Source organism: Myxocyprinus asiaticus, chromosome 21, assembly GCF_019703515.2.
Source record: "Myxocyprinus asiaticus isolate MX2 ecotype Aquarium Trade chromosome 21, UBuf_Myxa_2, whole genome shotgun sequence".
Classification (NCBI taxonomy): Eukaryota; Metazoa; Chordata; class Actinopteri; order Cypriniformes; family Catostomidae; genus Myxocyprinus; species Myxocyprinus asiaticus.
In genome coordinates, this window is record NC_059364.1 from 46,980,289 (window position 1) to 46,998,037 (window position 17,749).

A 17,749-nucleotide genomic window follows, 5' to 3' on the forward strand; every position below is an offset into this window, starting at 1 on the left:
TTAATTCTCGCAGCAGCAAGGATTTGTTTTCTGTAAGACTTAGAACACGTTGTATTAACGTATTAATGCCACTCATTAGGGGATGCACTCATTTTCTTTATCAGCTATTTGCTACAGTTGCTTTTCACAACTAACTTCACAGTACCTATACAAGGTAAGTGCAAATGTTTAGTTTTTTTTTTCTTTTTTTTTTTTGACGTTCGTAAGTTTATTTTTCTTACCTACACGATTAAAATGTTCTCCTGTTCCATCTCTGATAATAGGGGTCTTTGAGTGTATGTATGTATCTTTTTTTGAAAAGAGTGTGTTCCACTTCAAATTTTTATGCCCTTCCCTCGCTAACTTCCCTCTGTCTTGTGGACTTGGATGTACACCATTGCTTACCTTGTGCGAGTGCCCTCTATTGGCGGGAACCATGCGATGGGTTTAACTGCAACACCCTAAGCCCTTGATCACCTGCAGCACGCTGAGGGCTGATGTAAAATTGTGGAATTATTTAGCGATTTATGCACCTGAGAAGACAGCATTTTCAGAGATTGATGCAATCACAGATTTAGGTAAAGTTTAGTTGTAATTTCAGAGTCTTATGAATAAGTCTGTTCTTTTATGAAGTTTTTTTATTTATTTATTGGAATTAATTGTTAGAAAGGATTAATCAAGTTATACAAAAATGAAAATGGTAACATCACAATGAACACATAAGCTATGGCTGTGTAACAAACAGTCAGTTTAAGGTAGCTACAAGTATTATGATGTTAAATCTCAATATAACTTTTCTTAACTGCTTAAATGACCTAACTTCACTTTCATCATACATAAGATTTGTGTGGGGTGGGGTAGTTTTAGCGCGATCTATGCTGTGATATCACAGTCAAGTTGGATTGTGGGATATGGAGCTGCCTGAAGCGTACATCAGAGTAGGCTCACTCCCTTGGTCAAAATCGAGGGGTTGAGGGTCTGTCAACAGAAATTTCCCTCGTGCTTAGGGAAGTTAGCAAGTGGATGAAGTGAAGTGGAACGCAGCCTTATTCAGTGGCTTAGTCTGATGGAAGTTCTAAAAGCACTTACAGCACCTTTAAGTAGCCCATCTGTGGAATGCTACAGATTGCGTAAAACCTTGTGAAAAAAAATAAAATAATTATTGTGTTTAAAAAAATAAGAAAAAACCTGTATCTGTTAAAAACTGCCGCAGCTCTCTGTACAACCCACAAAGTAATGTAAAAATGTAGCAATTTAATCTAATCTTAAATGGAATTGAATCTCCAGACAGCTGGTATAACAAGACATGCATGGAAGACCTATGTTAATGCATTTCTTTTGACATGCTGTGCTATCCCCATGTAGTAACAAATGCGTCACTTGCTGAACTCTTGCATGGATGGTCATTTCCCACAAAGTTTAACATTTGAGGCCTTCCTACATCAACCAAAAGCAGTGGTGATATCAGATAAATGTTCTGAAGCACCAGACAAAAGCAAACATAAATAAACATCAAAGTGCTCAAGAACCATCCTTTCATCCTTTCCAAAACTATGCAACATATAGGCTCATAAAAATTGTATATAGAAAAAAGAGAAGAAAAGATAAATGTTGTTGTTTATGTAGTTGCTGCTTGTATAGAATTGCTTATTATTGTTATAAGGGTGGAGGTTAACACATTGTAACTGTTCCAAGTAAGTCTTGTTCATTTTGAAAAAAGGGAAGATGTGGTAATTACAGTACTTTGCCACCAGGTGGGAGAAGAGGATTGCCTTGTTCATGTGTATAGGTCAAGAGGAGAGAGCAGATAGTTAAAAGGCATAAAAAAAGGTAAAGTATTGAATTAAACATACAAGTGCTATTTCCTACGTGTGTCTTAATTTATTCTTCCTAAGAACACAATACACAACAATAGTGACTCCTAGCGGTAACATAAACCTGATTGTCATAAAATGTATACATTCAGTTAACATTTTTATTGATTCAAAGCCATATCTCAAAGAAAAAACCACAACATATATATGTTGAATCACATTTAACATTTAACCCCCACTATTCCCCTCACACTCCCAATCACCCGCCCCACCCTGACCCCCAACGAACATCCCTGTGGTCACAATAGGAATACACAAACACACACACACAAAACAGAAAAAAGAAAACAAAAAAGAAAAGAAAATAATCATGTATAATTAAAACTAAATTAATCTCTCCCCTCCCTGAGAGTCTCCCAAAAACACTAAGCAGTTGCCCCACTTCCTATCAAACAAATTCTGAACCCCCATCCTTCTGCTTGACCCCTCTTCGAAAGCAGCCACCCTCCCCATCTCCACACACCACTCCGGTAATGAGAGTGCTCCTTCCGACTTCCATCCCTTTAAAATAACCTGCCTACCAATCATAACACTGGTCAGAACCCAATTTTTTATGTGTTTATCCCCCAAATTTATGACCGCCCCATCTCCCAAAATACAGAGTCTGGGGCAAAGCTAAATCTGAGTGCCCAAAACATCACACACAAAACTCTGGACTTTCAACCAAAATTTTATCATACCCCGAAAAAACATGGGTTGTGTCTCCATCTTCTGATTAGCATCACCAGCAGGTGGGTGTGCCTTTAAGACCAAGCATATACAATCTAGAGGGGGTCCAATTGAATCTATGTAAAATCTTGAATTGCATAAGGCACGCCCTTGCATCTCTAGATGCAGACTTTACATTTTTTAGAATCCTAGCCCACACTCCCTCCTCCAATACCAAGTTCTGTCAATACTTGACAGAAGTTAAAGCTCCGACCCCCAGACTCTGAATTAGCAGAGAGTAATACACTGATGCCTCATGACCTTTTCCAAAAGCAGTAATCACCTCTCCCAGAGTATCTGCTGCTTTAGTGGGGTGTGTGCTTCTTCCAAAAACAATACAGAGCAGGTGGCGCAGCTGTAAATACTTATAGTATACCATACCCAAAATGTTGAACCAAATTTTCAAAGGATCTCAACACTCCACTCCAGTAAGCCCCCCTCACAATCCACTCTGACCAGCAGAAAGGGGACCTATTAATACATAATTTAGGGTTCAGCCATATGTTTGAGGCAAAATGTAAATAAATATCCAAATTAAACACTCTGGACACTTTTGTCCATACCGAGTGCAAATGCGAGATAACGGGGTGTAACTTAACTTCTCAGATTAGTTTGATAGAAAGGCTTTGCAATGGTGAAATAGGGGCAAGAACTTCCTGTTCAATACAAAACCAGGGAGGGGCTCTCTCAGGTGGAAGTGACCAATGAGCCAAATATCTGAGACCGAATGCATAATAATAAAACAATCTTTGGTAGGCCTAGCCCACCTTTGTCAATCGGCCTATGTAATTTATTAAAATCTAATCTAGGACACTTACCATTCCAAAAGAAGGACTTCGCTATGCTATCATACAATCAGGGAGAGATTGTAACAGGTAGTTAAATTTTGGAATACAGTTCATTTTAATAACATTAACCTTCCCAATCATAGATAAATGTAATGAAGCCCACCTGCCCACATCGCTCAAACCTTTTTATTAAAGGGTCAAAATAAACGAACTAAATCAGACAAATTTGCTGGGAAGAAAATGCCCAAATACTTAATGCCCTGTTTGGGCCACTGGAAGGCACCCGGCTGGAAAGCCGTTACTGTGTAGTACGCTGTCAGAGCCAAAGCTTCAGATTTAGACTAATTGACTCTGTATCCTGAGAACTTAGAAAAGGAATTAATAATTCTATGGAGGTAACGCATATATCTAATGGGGTCGGAGACGAAAAATAAAATATCATCTGTGTAAAGCAAAAGCTTATGTGCCACACCTCCCGCCACCACCCCTGTAAAACATCTTCCCTTCTTATCGTGGCTGCTAATGGTTCCAGGACAAGGCAGAACAATAATGGGGAAAGAGGGCAACCCTGTGGGGTGTCCCTATCCAGAGTAAAATTATCTAAAATTAATCCATTTGTTTGTACCGCCACTACCTGGTATCTATAAAGTAACTTCATCCAATAAAACTATTCCCGAATCTGTATATTTCCAAAATCTTAAAGAGATAATCCCATTCTACCATATCAAACACTAATTCAGTGTCAAGTGAGATGGCCGTGACTGGAGTCTGATCATTCGCCACTGACCATTTACATTTATGCATTTGGCAGATGCTTTTGTCCAAAGCGACTTACAGTGCCCTTATTACAGGGACAATCCCCCTAGAGCAACCTGGAGTTAAGTGCCTTGCTCAAGGACACAATGGGGGTGGCTGTGGGGATTGAACCAACAGCCTTCTGCTTACCAGTTCAGTGCTTCAGTCCACTACACCACCACCACTCCAATATTATGACACCACCACCACATAATATTGATGAGACGCCTAATGTTATCAGAAGAGCTATGGCCCCGAATGAACCCCACCTGATCTACAGTATAAGATATGTCATAACTTAATTTAATGGGTTATTTTTACGTCTAGCTGGATTAGGGAAATTGGATGATAACTCTTATACTTGCTTGGATCTTTATCCTTTTTAAGAATCAAACTCATCCGGGCTTGTGTTATGGTTGGCAGAAGATTTCCATTCTTTAATGATTCTGTATAATTTTCTAACAAAATTGGAGCCAGTTCTGTAGCAGACTGTCTTGCCCTGAATAGCCAAAACTCCACCTTCCCTGACAAAATAGTATTATATTTGTATTTCAATCAAGTCAATTCTCTGAGGCCATCAGATGACATTCGGCGCTTCAGCTCTGCCTTGGCACTTTTAATATACCCTTCCAACTCCACGAGTTCTCATGCTTTGGATTTTTTGATGAATGAGGCATACTCAATGATCCGACCCCTAAGAACCACCTTAAGTGCCTCCCAAGCCACGCCCACAGAGGATACTGAGGACCAGTTGGTCTCCACATAGACAATGATTTCAGCCTTTATCATTTGTTGGAATTCAGGATTTTGCAAAAGGGATACATTAAAATGCCAACTTTATGATTTATTTTTCTCCGCATGTGGCAACACCTCTAAACTCATCAGGCGTGATCTGAGACTAAAATGTTTCCAACTGAACAATCAGCAACAGATGAGATGAGGGACTTAGATATAAAAAAAAAAAAATCTATTCTAGAATAAATCTTATGGACTGATGAAAAAATATATATAGTCCCTACCAGATTGGTTAAAAAGTCGCCAAATATCTATAAGACCAAGATTTTTACACATTCTGTGAAGCATCACTGTTGCTCAAGGGGGCTTACACACTTTTGCTTCACTATGATCAAGAACTGAGTCCTTCAAAAGATTAAAGTCTTCTCCCAATATTATATTATGAGGGGTGCCAGCGGCTTGCAACATCCCTTCAAGATCTATAAAAAAGCCCTGATCATCAGCGTAAGGTGCGTAAATATTAGCCAAAATCAACCTTTGCCCCTGAATTTCTGCTAAAACAATAATGACTCTTCCTAATTTATCTTTAATCAGTTTGAGACATTTGAATTGTAGATGCTTCCTTATCAATGTAATGACTCCCCTGCTCTTACTTGAGCCAGTACTAAAGAAAACATGTCCACCCCATATCTTCCCAAATTTTTCAGCTTCCTGCTGGGAAAGATGCATTTCTTGAAGAAACACTATATCAAATTTCTTACGTTTAAGAAAAGAAATAACCTTCCTTCTTTTTATGGGGTGCCCTAACCCATTCACATTCCACGTGGAGAGAGACAATCCGCTTAAATTAACGTTTGACATTTTGACATATGAGAAAAAATAGACTGTGTCAAAAATAAAATTCTAAAGACCACATTCCAATATTGGTGCAACAATCAACTCCTGAACATCCCCCAGAACAAACAAACCTGAAAAAAGAAAAACATGTGCATTAACCCCTTGCACGACGGTGCCAACCGGCGTCCATCCCTCTAAACTCAAACAGTCCACGTATGCCCATGAGAGTCCCCGCGACAACTTTGCCGTCGGATTGCTCAAGTCCGGTGCTTCTATACAAATTTTGTGAGATAGAACTACACAACAAAGAAAATAATCTATAAAACAAACTCCAGCCAATAGGCAGAATAAGCACAAAGAATGTGTAGATGCATCCACATATTCAGTTTCCTCGGACAGTCAAACGAATGTTCAGTGAGTCAGGCCCACTTGGCCGCATCGAGAGCATCACACAATGACTTACTCATTCCATTGACTTTATGAAGGAAATCGCTTGCTGTAGGCATGTAAATATTTAGCGGCCATCCTTTGTATCTATTCTCAATTTGGCCAGGACCATCAGTGCAAATGTGACCTTCCATTGATGTAAGAGTTTCTTGCATTCCTTGAATCAATCACGTTTCTCTCATCGAATTTGCATAGTCTGGGAACAAGAAAATGCTGTGGTTCTTCCAAGAAAGCCTTCCTTTACTCCTCGCCTTGTGTAACACAAGATCTTTATCAGATGATTGGATGAAATTTGGCGAGAATTGATCGGGGCCTGTCTCCCTCCGTGGATCTCCAAGCTAGAACTCTGTGAGCTCGCTCGATTTCCAGCTTATGGCCTGTTATTTCGAGTCGGGAAGAGCTCGTCTAGGAATTTCACATCTCGGCCTTCTTCATCCTCAGGAATTCCAACAATTCAGACGTTGTTTCACCAGTTATGATTCTCAAGGTCTTCCAACTTTTCCCAAATGTGCTCCAAGTTAGTCTTGGTCTCTAGAAGTTTAGCAGATAATTCCCTCTCTGATGACTCCAGATAATCGATCCGTTTCTCAACATCCACAACTCTTGTAACCAACTCATTGAAATTCATCTCCATGGCAGTGATCGATCGATGTATTACAGCAAGTTCCTCCATGTCAGCAATGACCTTCGCCAGCATTGCCGACATGTTCGACAGTTGACGCTGAATCTCTTTCAACTCACTGGCCAAATTGAGTCCCGGGCTTGCGGCCTGCAGCTCAGGGGCTTCAGCTTGAGCACGTAAGTGTCTTTTAATGTCTCCAGAGCCCGAGGATTTTGAATTCTTTGACATATATTGTCTTCATAGAACAGTTATGGAACAGGGTGTATCAAATCTCACTGGATTATGACACAAAAATCAAAACTAGCAAAGTGCGCAGAGCTCGACATTCACCCGTCTGCGCCATGCTTGAGCTCCATAAAATTTAAACATTAAAATTTGGACCATGTTGTTTAGTGGCTGGATACTCCCTTAGCCCCTTTGAGCTAAGCTATTTTGGGTAATTAGTGTTTAGATTTCAAAAACACAACAGGATGACTTTGTGTGAAGCAAGACTAACTTGCTTCGGATACCGACTAACAACTTTATTTGATTGATACTGTATGTAGCACATTTTATCTTGAGTAAATGATTGAAATATTTGCCATCTACTGTATAGACTATAGATAGACAGACTGACAGACAAGTAAGCTTGTAACAGTAGAAGGATGGGCAAGGAGGAGGCGGGACTGACTGAACAGTCAACATAAAAGTTTAATGGTAAAACTCAACTTAAAACAACATAAAACATAAGACAAACAGACACACACAACGTGGCTGCATGTCTCTCTCTCTCTCTCTCTCTCTCTCTCTCACACACACAAACTGGTGTCCCCAGCTCCCCTTTGCCTTGCTCTCCTGCTGATCAGCTGATTCAGTGCCAGCCGTGCAGCCTCATGGCCCGGCCACACCCCCCTACTCGTCATACTCTTCCCCCGCCCGATTCAGGCCAGGGCGCCACCGGTCTGACTAACTTCCCCTCCATCTCTGGAAGGGAGACACTGCCCTTCCGGCCATTCTGTCAGCCGGTGGTCCACTCCGCCTCCTGTGAACCCAAGGGGAGAAATTAGGGGAGGCGTGGGGAGAGGGAAAGGGCGAGCGGAGACACACAGAGAGAGAAAGAGAGAGAAGAACTTGCTCGCCGGCTCCCCTATGTGTTGTGCCGCTACTACGTCCTCTGGTGGACACCAGCTCGCTCTTCCCCCGGCGGATGGCAGCAAGTCCTACGGTCCCTGGCGGACAGAACTGCTCCTCCCCTTCCGCGGATGGCAGCGGTTCCGCCGGCTCTCGGCAGCTGGCAGCAACCCCTCAGTCCCAACGGCGGATGGCAGGGGTGAGGACTCCGCGACAGCGCATCCCTCCTCCCTCCCAGGTTTCAGCACCATTGAAACAGTATAAGGATGGGCAAAGTAGGAGGTGGGAACCGGCTGAACAGTCAACATAAGTTTAAATGGTAAAACTCAACTTAAAACAACATAAAACATAAGACAAACAGACACACACAACGCAGCTGCGTGCGTCTCTCTCTCTCTTGAACTGCCATCTCCGGCTCCCCTTTATCTCGCTCTCCCGCTGATCAGCTGATTCAGCACTGGCCATGCAGCCTCACGGCCTGGCCACGCCCTCCTCCTCGTCACAAAGCTATCTAACTAACTAACTCACACAGCCATACAAGTAGCCACACCGGTCTTCTTAGTGCAGAGTATGTTTTCAACACTGTTTGACTTGCTCCTACTTCAGAAAACACAAGACAATTGCCATCTGCATTGTAAGAGCTAATATTCGCCACCTTTCCGCTAAGTAAATAATTGTAAGCATCTAAGCTATGATACACTTTCACTGCCACTGTCATGCAGACAGTCAGGATAAGTCACTAAAGGTAGAAAAGGTAGAAAAGTGGTTGCTTCAAAGTCTTATTTAAAAGATCCAGTAAATGACACCTCATTGTTTATTTTCAGTTATTGTATATATCTTATTTGCTCTGTTTTAGCTAAACATGCTTGTAATTTGTTTAATTTATTTTTTTTTTTTTACAGTTCTGGGTTTTAAAAATGCTGGCACTGGAAATGTTTCAGGACGAGACGTGCAGTAGAATTGTAATATTTGTTATTGTTTACGTCATTGAAAAGGTCTATAATATATCTTAGATAACCCCACCCCTAAATGGCACAGACTGACCGACCGTGATTTACTGTTTTACGTGTCAGTTAGACATCTCTGACTGTCAAAGTGGGTGGTTCTTGGCCAATTTAAGCTGCAACAGATCCCAGATACCTTTTGCCATTAAGTCAAAGGTCTGGCTACGCAAGACTGGAAAAGCCTAAGTTGTGTTACTAGATAATTAGAGTAGCCAAAAATTGTACTCAAGGAAAATAAAAACCTAGTACATTTACTTCACATTGAGTAATTTGTTATTAAAAGTAATTATGTTAATAATTACTTGAGTAAGAAAGTGTCCAATGAAGAGAAGTAGCAAGTAAAATGTGCACTATGTAAATTTTTCCTCATTTAAAAAGGTTTACCTCTAAAGAAATGAATTGTAATGTTGAGAGATATGTATAATATCATGACCACTCACGTGAAATGATGACTCCAGTCATATCAGTAACCTTATAAGCTGTTTTTTTCTACATAGAGAGGGTCCACTCATGGGGACTGACTTACGTGACGAGTCGAATATTACTCATAATAGCACTATGGTTGTGTTCTCGCAGAACGACGCATACACACCAACACAGAACTATAAATGCAAATCACTTCATAGAGGTTAACATCGTAGGTTTGACATAGAAGTATAGCTATATGAAGATAATGATTACGGTGATGTCAATTAAAAGCATTACATAATGGAAGTTGACTCCCCTGTTATTAAAACTCGTATGTCTATTACTCCAATATGTAATACATGTCATACATGTATTACAGAATTATTATTATTTGTATTAACACCTTGTGTACATGAGTCATGTGGCTATGACATCCTTTATGGATTTTTTACAGGACGCTTGACAGATTTGGTTAAATCTGCACAGCATAATGTAACTATTCAACCCAATCTCATAAAAATTCGTACATATTTTACGAGTTGGCTATATCGTACGATTTCATTTGTATGAATTTGTATGATTTCATCGAGTGCAAATGCTCGGTTTGTAATGCGGAAGTAAGCGTGAGTTCCACGCATTAGGTGTCTAGGACATGCTTATTAATATTATGCCCTTACACAAACCCCTTATCTAAACCTAACTGATCAGTAGAGTGTGTAAACATGATAGGAAGCTGTTGTGTGTGACAGAAGCAAGTGTCATGTATTAGATGGTGACTCGTAGCGGTAACATTAGATGTCCAGCGACATCATTGACTGTTGTGATAGCCGTACGAATTCATACAAATTCATACATGTGCATGACTTGAAAAAGCTATAAGAAGGTAAAAAAAAATTGCAATTGATTTTTGCAAATAATTTATACTGCCTGGAAAAAAAGGACATACTTGCTTCTGATGTGTTGTAACTTGGAACTTTAGAACCTGCAAAGAGAACGATACAATTTTACCTTGTGACAATTGGTGGTTTAGAGCATTTTGGAAAAGAGATTAGCTGATGTGTATGGAGTGGTCAAGAGTTTTGAATAAAGTGTACTTAGTATTGAGAATTGCAATATTTCAAAAACTTAGTTCCCTATCTGTCACTCACTCGACTTTGTGTCGATGTAGTGACACTAGGGGTCACACTTGGGAGCCCCAAACACCTCTGATCTTTGAGAAAAGGCCAATGGAAATTGGTGAGTGGAATTTGCATGCCACTCCCCCGAACATATGGGTATAAAAGGAGCTGGCTCGCAACCACTCATTCAGATTTTTTCTTCAGAGCCGAGCGGTTGTGTTCAGAGAGCTGAATCCTCTGCTGTTCCATTCACCTCTAAAAAATTGTTGGAGTTTACGGCGCATTACAGCAGCTTCTCCCCCTCATGCACCGGTGGAGTGCAGAGAACGCCCCTGGGCGCTTCGACAGTCTAAAAGAATATAAATTCTTGCAATAAAAGAGTATATTTTCCCTACTAAAAGAGTGGCACTGATGGAGAGCGTCTTTTTAAAGATGCCTTTCCGCCTGTGTTTAATTCCTGGTTGTGGTCGTTACCTCTCCGCTCCCGATGGCCATGATCGCTGTCTTATGTGCTTGGGCGCTGCCCACGTGGAGACAGCGTTCGTGGATGGTTCATGTTCTCACTGCGAGAACATGACCATGGCAACGTTGCGGTCACATCTTTCCTTCGTTAGAGGGAAAGCCACCCCAGTGGCTCCCCACCTCAGTCCTTCTACCTACGGGTTTGAGGCCACATCGGTTAGCACTGGGGCAATTTGGGGACCCCAATGGGAGCTGCTCTGCCGGGTTACCCCCCAAGGACCTCCCATTCCCCAGTACACTCGCTCGCCCCGGTCAAGTTCTGGGATGAGACCGCCGGCTCATCTCAGGGCGAGTTCGCAATCTTATCCGGCGCTCGCGAAGTGGATGAGCTCTCGATCGCAGCATCGGAAAGCGGGCTGGTCCAGTCTGATGCTGAGGACTCAACTGGGCTCCCTGATGCAGAGCTGGCGGCCATGCTTGCCTAGGCGGCTGCAAGCGTGGGGCTGGAGTGGAACTCTCCACTCCCCCCTGAATCCTTGTGGCTTGGCAATTGGTTCCTGGGCTCGGAGCACTGCTCACGGCCGTGCCCCGCCCCGGTCCCTTTCTTCCCGGAGGTGCATGAGGATCTCACGATGTCATGGCGGGTACCTTTCACTGCCTGGACCCAGTCTCTGAGCTCCTCTGCTCTCACTTCCCTCTACGGTGGGGTTGCCAGGGGGTACTCTGCGATTCCCCAGGTGGATAAGGCGGTTGCGGTGCACCTATGCCTGCAAAACACCGCCACCTGGTGGAACTGCCCAAGACTCCCGTCCAGTGCCTGTAGGTTTACATCATCTCTGGTGACTAAAGCCTATGGTGCCGCTGGACAGGCCGCCTCCACCCTGCACGCCATGGCTCTCCTGCAGGTGCCCCAAGCCAAGGTGCTAAGAGAACTGCACGAGGGTAGTTCTGACCCAGGATTGATGCAGGAGCTGCGCTCGGCAACAGATCTCACCCTCCAGGCGAGATGAGAGAGGTTGACAATGTACGGTTCCTTGACGCCCCCGTCTTCCAGGTCAGCCTATTGGGCGACACCATCGAGGACTTTGCCCAGCAGTCCTCAGCAGTTAAGAAGTAGATGGAGGCTATTCAGCATATCCTGTCCCGGTGCGGATCAAGATACCGCACACCGTCTGCTCATCGCCAAGGGTATACCCCTGTGGCAACGGCCCCAGCGTAGAGCCACCCGCAGGAAGCAGATGCCGCCCGTCTCACGGCCCGCCACAAAGAATCCAAGGAAGGCTTCTAGCCGCCCCTGAGACGGGAAACCCAGGCACGTGGAGACCTGCTGCAGGCCTAGAGATGGTAAGCAGACCACCCCATCCCCCGGTGGAGGGCCAGGAGGAGAATCCTTTGTTGCCTTTTCTTTGATTCGCCGCATGCCCGAAAGGCTGCGGTGGCTGCAGTACCCACACCATTTCCTAGGTCACACACCCAGTGTTTATGGCCGTCGTTATTGCGATCACTGGATACCAAATGGCATGGCAGGCATGATGCTGCGGAGGCGGGCCCCCCGCCCCTACACACCCAGCTGCGGTATAACACACCCGCCTGGGCGGTTGTGATGGATTACGAGGACGGTTCCCTCCTACCCCATCGCTGACCAGTCTTATGGTGGGTACCCGGAGCCAGGTAAGTGCTTCGATGTCCCCAGACTCAGCACGGCCATGAGTTCGGGGTCCAAGCCCCCTCAATGTAGCGCATCCGGCTCCGCCCCGCCGCAAGTCCCCACCTGCAGGTACGTCCGACATGATTGTCTCCTTGGTCCCCCTCGCCCACAGCTTGGGGGGTGTGGCTGGCACTCCCCAACCTGTCGCGATGGCTAACCAGGACCGTCGACTCAGCTATACGATTCAGTTCCCCCGGGTTCAGCGGTGTCCATTATACCTCAAGTGCAGGGCAAGAACGCCACTGCCCTGCCTGCGGAGATCTGCAGAGATCTCCGTCCCTCCAGCCGAGATGAAGAAGGGGTTCTACAGCCCCTACTTCATCGTACCAAGGAAAGGTGGTGGGTTGCAGCCAATCCCGGATGTGCGAGTTCTGAACCAGGTCTTGCACAGACTCCCGTTCAAGATGCTGATGTGGGAACACATTTTAGCGAGCATCCGACATCAGGATTGGTTCACGCCGGTAGACCTGAAGGACGTGTACTTGAACGTCTCGGTTTCTCCTTGGCACAGGCCCTTTCTTCGGTTTGCCTTTGAGGGCCGGGCACATCAGTACAAGGAGGACCCTTCGGTCGGTCCCTATTGCCTCGCGTCTTCACGGAAGTCGCAGTGGGCATCCACATCCTCAATTGTCTCAATGACTGGCTGGCTTTAGCTCACTCTCGAAGCTTGTTGTGTGCACACAGGGACCTGGTGCTCAGGCACCTCAGCCGGTTGGGGCTTCGGGTCAACTGGAGAAAAAGCAGTTCTCCCTGGTATAGAGCATCTCTTTTCTCAGGTTGGAGTTAGACTCAGTCTCTATGATGGCATGCCTCACGAGCGGTGTACGTGGCCGCTATGGCAGCGCACCACAATGCAGTTGACGGTAATTATTTAGGGAAGCATGACATCAGGTTCCTTAGGAGGCACGAGGAGGTTGAATCCTCCCAGACCATGCCTCATTGCCTCATGGGATCTCTCCGTGGTCCTGCGGGGAGCCCCGTTTGAGCCCTGGAGTCAGTGGAGCTAAAGGCAGTCTCTTGAAGACTGCCCTCCTGACTGAGCTCACATCCATCAAGAGGGTAGGGGACATGCAGGCATTCTCTGTCAGCGACATGTGCCTGGAGTTCGGTCCAGAATTCTCTCATGTGGTCCTGAGGCCCCGACCGAGCTGTATGCCCATGGTTCCCATGACCCCGTTTAGGGATCAGGTGGTGAACTTGCTAGCGAAGCTGCCCCAGGAGGAGGCAGACTCAGCCTTTTCGTTGCTCTGTCCGGTGCGTGCTTTTCGCATCTACTTGAATCACACGCAGAGGTTTAGATGCTCTGAGTAGCTCTTTGTCTGCTTCGGAGGACAGCGGAATGGGAGCGCTGTCTCCAAACAGAGGATTGCCCACTGGGTCATTGACGCCATCGTTTTGGCATACCATGCTCAGGACGCCCCCCTTGGGGCATCGGGCACACTCCACCAGGAGTGTGGCGGCCTCCTGGGCCCCGACCAATGGCGCCTCTATGGCAGACATCAGTAGAGCAGCGGGCTGGGCAACACCCAATACCTTCACAAGGTTCCTCAATCTCCAGATTGATCTGGTTCGTCCCGTGTGTTGTCAGGTATGAACAGGTAAGTTGGTGGGACAACTGGCCAGGTGTACCACTTGCGTATAGCGCCTTTCCCCTCCTGGAGGGGGAGACGTGTGCTTTTTACCCCCCAGCCGTGTTCACAAGGTCGTGGACCCTGGATGTCCTTCCTCAGCCTTGTGGCAGGTGAGTTCATGGAGAAACTCGATGCCGGCCCAGTACGTGTGCTATTAGACCCTTTACTGGGGTAGGTGCTCCACATGCACTGGTTGCCTGTTTGTAACCCCATGTGATGTATCTTCCACGAGACGGTTTCCCTGTTGGTAAACCCGTGTCTTCCTTGGGTAGAGTTTCCCTCTGCCACCGGTCGCCATGTTTGTAGAGCTCCATCCCCTCTGGGTAGAACTTCTCCACATGCGACACTGCTGACAAGACTCGGTAAGACCATGTGACGTATTTCCACACAATTGCCTCCCCTTTGGGCAGAATGTGGTCTCCACGGTGTCTTCCCCTTGGGAATGGACACCCCCCCGACGTGGACATTAATAGCCCCCAGCTGAACGATTTCCATTCTTTTTTGGGGAGAAAAAAAAGAAGAGAAGAGGCCATGGCTGGGGCGGCCTGTCCCCATTTTGGGCAGTCGACTTGTCATAGGAGCATTGGGGGAGGTTACGTGACAGCCAGGCGCGCTGGCTACGAGGCACGCAATGGTTTGCCCGTCTCGCACCGCCAGTCCATGTAACACAATTCAGCTAGTTGTGGCATTTCGTATAGGGACCCCTAGTGTCACTACATCGACACAACGTCGAGTGAGTGACAGATAGGGAATGTCCTGGTAACTTTCGTAACCTCCATTCCCTGATGAAGGGAACGAGACATGTGTCCCTCCTGCCACAACTCTGAACTACCCACTGAAATGGAGTGACATGCAAATTCCACTCACCAATTCCCATTGGCCTTTTCTCAAAGATCAGAGGTGTTTGGGGCTCCCAAGGGCGACTCCTAGTGTCACTACATTGACACAACGTCTCGTTCCCTCCATCAGGGAACGGAGGTTACGAAAGTAACCAGGACATTTTGTCAAAATTGCTATTTTACATTTAGCCACAAGGAAGTGGAGGAATTTGTCTTGGCAGTAAAGTAAATGAGATTATTTGGAGAGGTCTGCCTTTAGACAAATAATATATATATATATATATTATTATTTGTTTTTATTTTTTTGTTAACAGAGAAACTTAACTTGAAAACTTAACATTGGATGTGGAACAAGACAGAATATCCTAGTGTGCCATAATGTATTTTCATCATGTTTTGTTCTTGACGTTGAAAAAAGAAAACCAGAAAACACTATTCTGAAATATATACAGTATTTAGCGTGGTTAGACAGCATTATAAAATTGCATGCTGAAATGTATGTATTTATTGTTATTTTTAGCTTTTGTTTGCAAATATTGTATGAATTTTTTTCTAGAAAGAACGTCTTTGATTTTGGAAAGTTTATTTTTATTGGTGGTGCTATTTTACTCAGTATTCACTGTGATAGTTTGAAAAGTATGGTGCTGTATGTGTAAGCAACAATTAGACCTTTTGCTAGTGTGAGTACGGCTGTAAAGTGTTATAGGTTGACAATAGCTTTTGCATTCCAAGTCTAACTGCAATTCCAGGGGTTGTAGTAGCATTTGTTTTTTTTTCTTTTGTTTTATTATAGATTACAAACTATGGATTACTGTTCCAAAAAGGCTAGCCATTGAATTAATTTTTATTTAGTGTCATGTTTTAGTTTCAAACATGTGGAAAAATAGTACCAACTTCACAACAATTATCCCAGACACAGAGGAAAAACATTTCATTTACATTTAAAAGTATAATGCTAAGACAATTTACTCATATCAAGACCTCTTCCAAACTTTGATCAAGGTTTGATTTTCAGTAAAGAAGTCAAGCAAAAACATTTCTCCTCTGTTCTTCCCACAAAGGCTGTCATTTTGCTCTCTGCATTTCCAACCTTCCCCCATCTCAAAACATGATTATACACTGCTCTTTTGGGGAGGGGAGTGATGGTAGGGGGTATGGGCACCCTGTCCTTCCCCAATGGACCCTCTCCCCCTGGCCACTCTCTTTAAAGGGGCTGTCGCCTGAGGCTGGGCTGCATGGGGAGGTGATTGCTGTGCTGTCTGTAGGGGCTCCTGTGAGCCTGAGAGAGGGAAGAGAGGGGAGTTTAAGTTTCTCGGAGGGGTGGGGGAGAGTGGGCTCTCTCTTGGTGAGGGTTTGATAGGAGGGGTGTGAGAGAGGGTAGGGGGGTGGGAGGAGTCCTGGAACTGCTATTTGTAGATCCTTGTGATGGATTACTGCTGTGTGTGTGTGTGTAAGGGAGAAGGAGAGATATTTTTGTTCCTTTGCTCTTCCATATTCCCTTTCTTCAGGCAGTAAGACAGCAGAGCTCCCAGAAGCAAAGCAGCACAGTGAGCACATTATACAGACGGAGCAGAGCAACTCCACCAAGAGAGAAAGGAGAGTTTGTGCAGAAAGTGAATCGTGAGATCAGGGCAGGAGCAGATTTTTTTTTCTCCTCACGTTCTGGAAACAGGAAAATACTAGCCTGAAAGCCCACGTCTGAAGCGGTGCAAAATCATGCCTGCTAAACGAAGATACTCTGGAGGCAGCCTGGCAGAGGCATGCATCCGAATACTGCTCCTGTGCGAGGCTGCCTTCAGCAGTTATGCCATGGCATGCCCTGCGCTTTGCACTTGCAGTGGTACCACAGTGGACTGCCATGGGCTGGGGCTCAAAACCATGCCCAGGAATGTACCCCGAAACACAGAGAGACTGTGAGTAGACACTTTGTCCATCTTTATGTTCGCATGTGGGTGGGTGGTTGTTGGGGGTGTTGTCTGCATCAGGAATTGAATACGAAGAGGAATTGAATGAGAACAATAGCTCAGTGAGGCACTGTCATCCTGGACAGGTACAAACAGACACACAGTGCAGAAGTGAGCAGGACACACTGGAGGTGCTAAACTTTGTCATCAGTATCAGGAAGATAGCAGGAAGTCCTCCAGCTGTTGAGAACAGAGTTTTCATAATCACTCTTTCTTAGAGATATAAGAGTCATAAGAGAACTCTGTAGTGAGTTTCACACATTCAGATGAGATCATGCCAATGTCAAATGATGGCCACATTAAATGATGTAGAAAATGAAGGTAAACATGAGCTTATGTTTGATGTGCTATCTGAAGGAGGCAAGGAGCCGCTCTATCTTGGGTTGTTTCATTCTTTCAAATGTTACTCTTATAACAGTTCTGAGGAAATAGAAGATCTCTGATAAATTATACATGTCAGAGAGGCACAGTGCATCAAAAGTGCCTCCTTTAGTGGAAAAGCATATAACCTTTTCAGGAAATTCACATTTTAAATTGTACTGTATGCATTTCAAGACCCAAGGAGCCTGTCATACAGCAGATCTAGTTTGCTCAGATACTTAAAGCTGGCTTTAAATATACAATGAACTAGATCAGTTAGAATGAGACTTTGGTCCGATTTCAGCTGTTCATCATCAACTGTTTAAGGTCACTTAATAACAATAATAATAATAATATAAT

General features: G+C 44.6%; 1 protein-coding gene across 2 annotated transcripts in view; it reads left to right on the forward strand.

Annotated features, from left to right (window-relative positions):
* Positions 1-16,538: 16,538 nt before the first annotated feature.
* The window catches only part of LOC127411723 (slit homolog 1 protein-like), a 180,612-nt gene continuing 179,401 nt past the window's right edge, over positions 16,539-17,749 (forward strand). For both annotated transcript variants that reach the window (XM_051647428.1, XM_051647430.1), the window contains exon 1: positions 16,539-16,978. In XM_051647428.1, the coding sequence (XP_051503388.1) occupies positions 16,782-16,978 (197 nt within the window). In that variant the 5' untranslated portion in view covers positions 16,539-16,781. The remainder of the gene's footprint in view (positions 16,979-17,749) is intronic.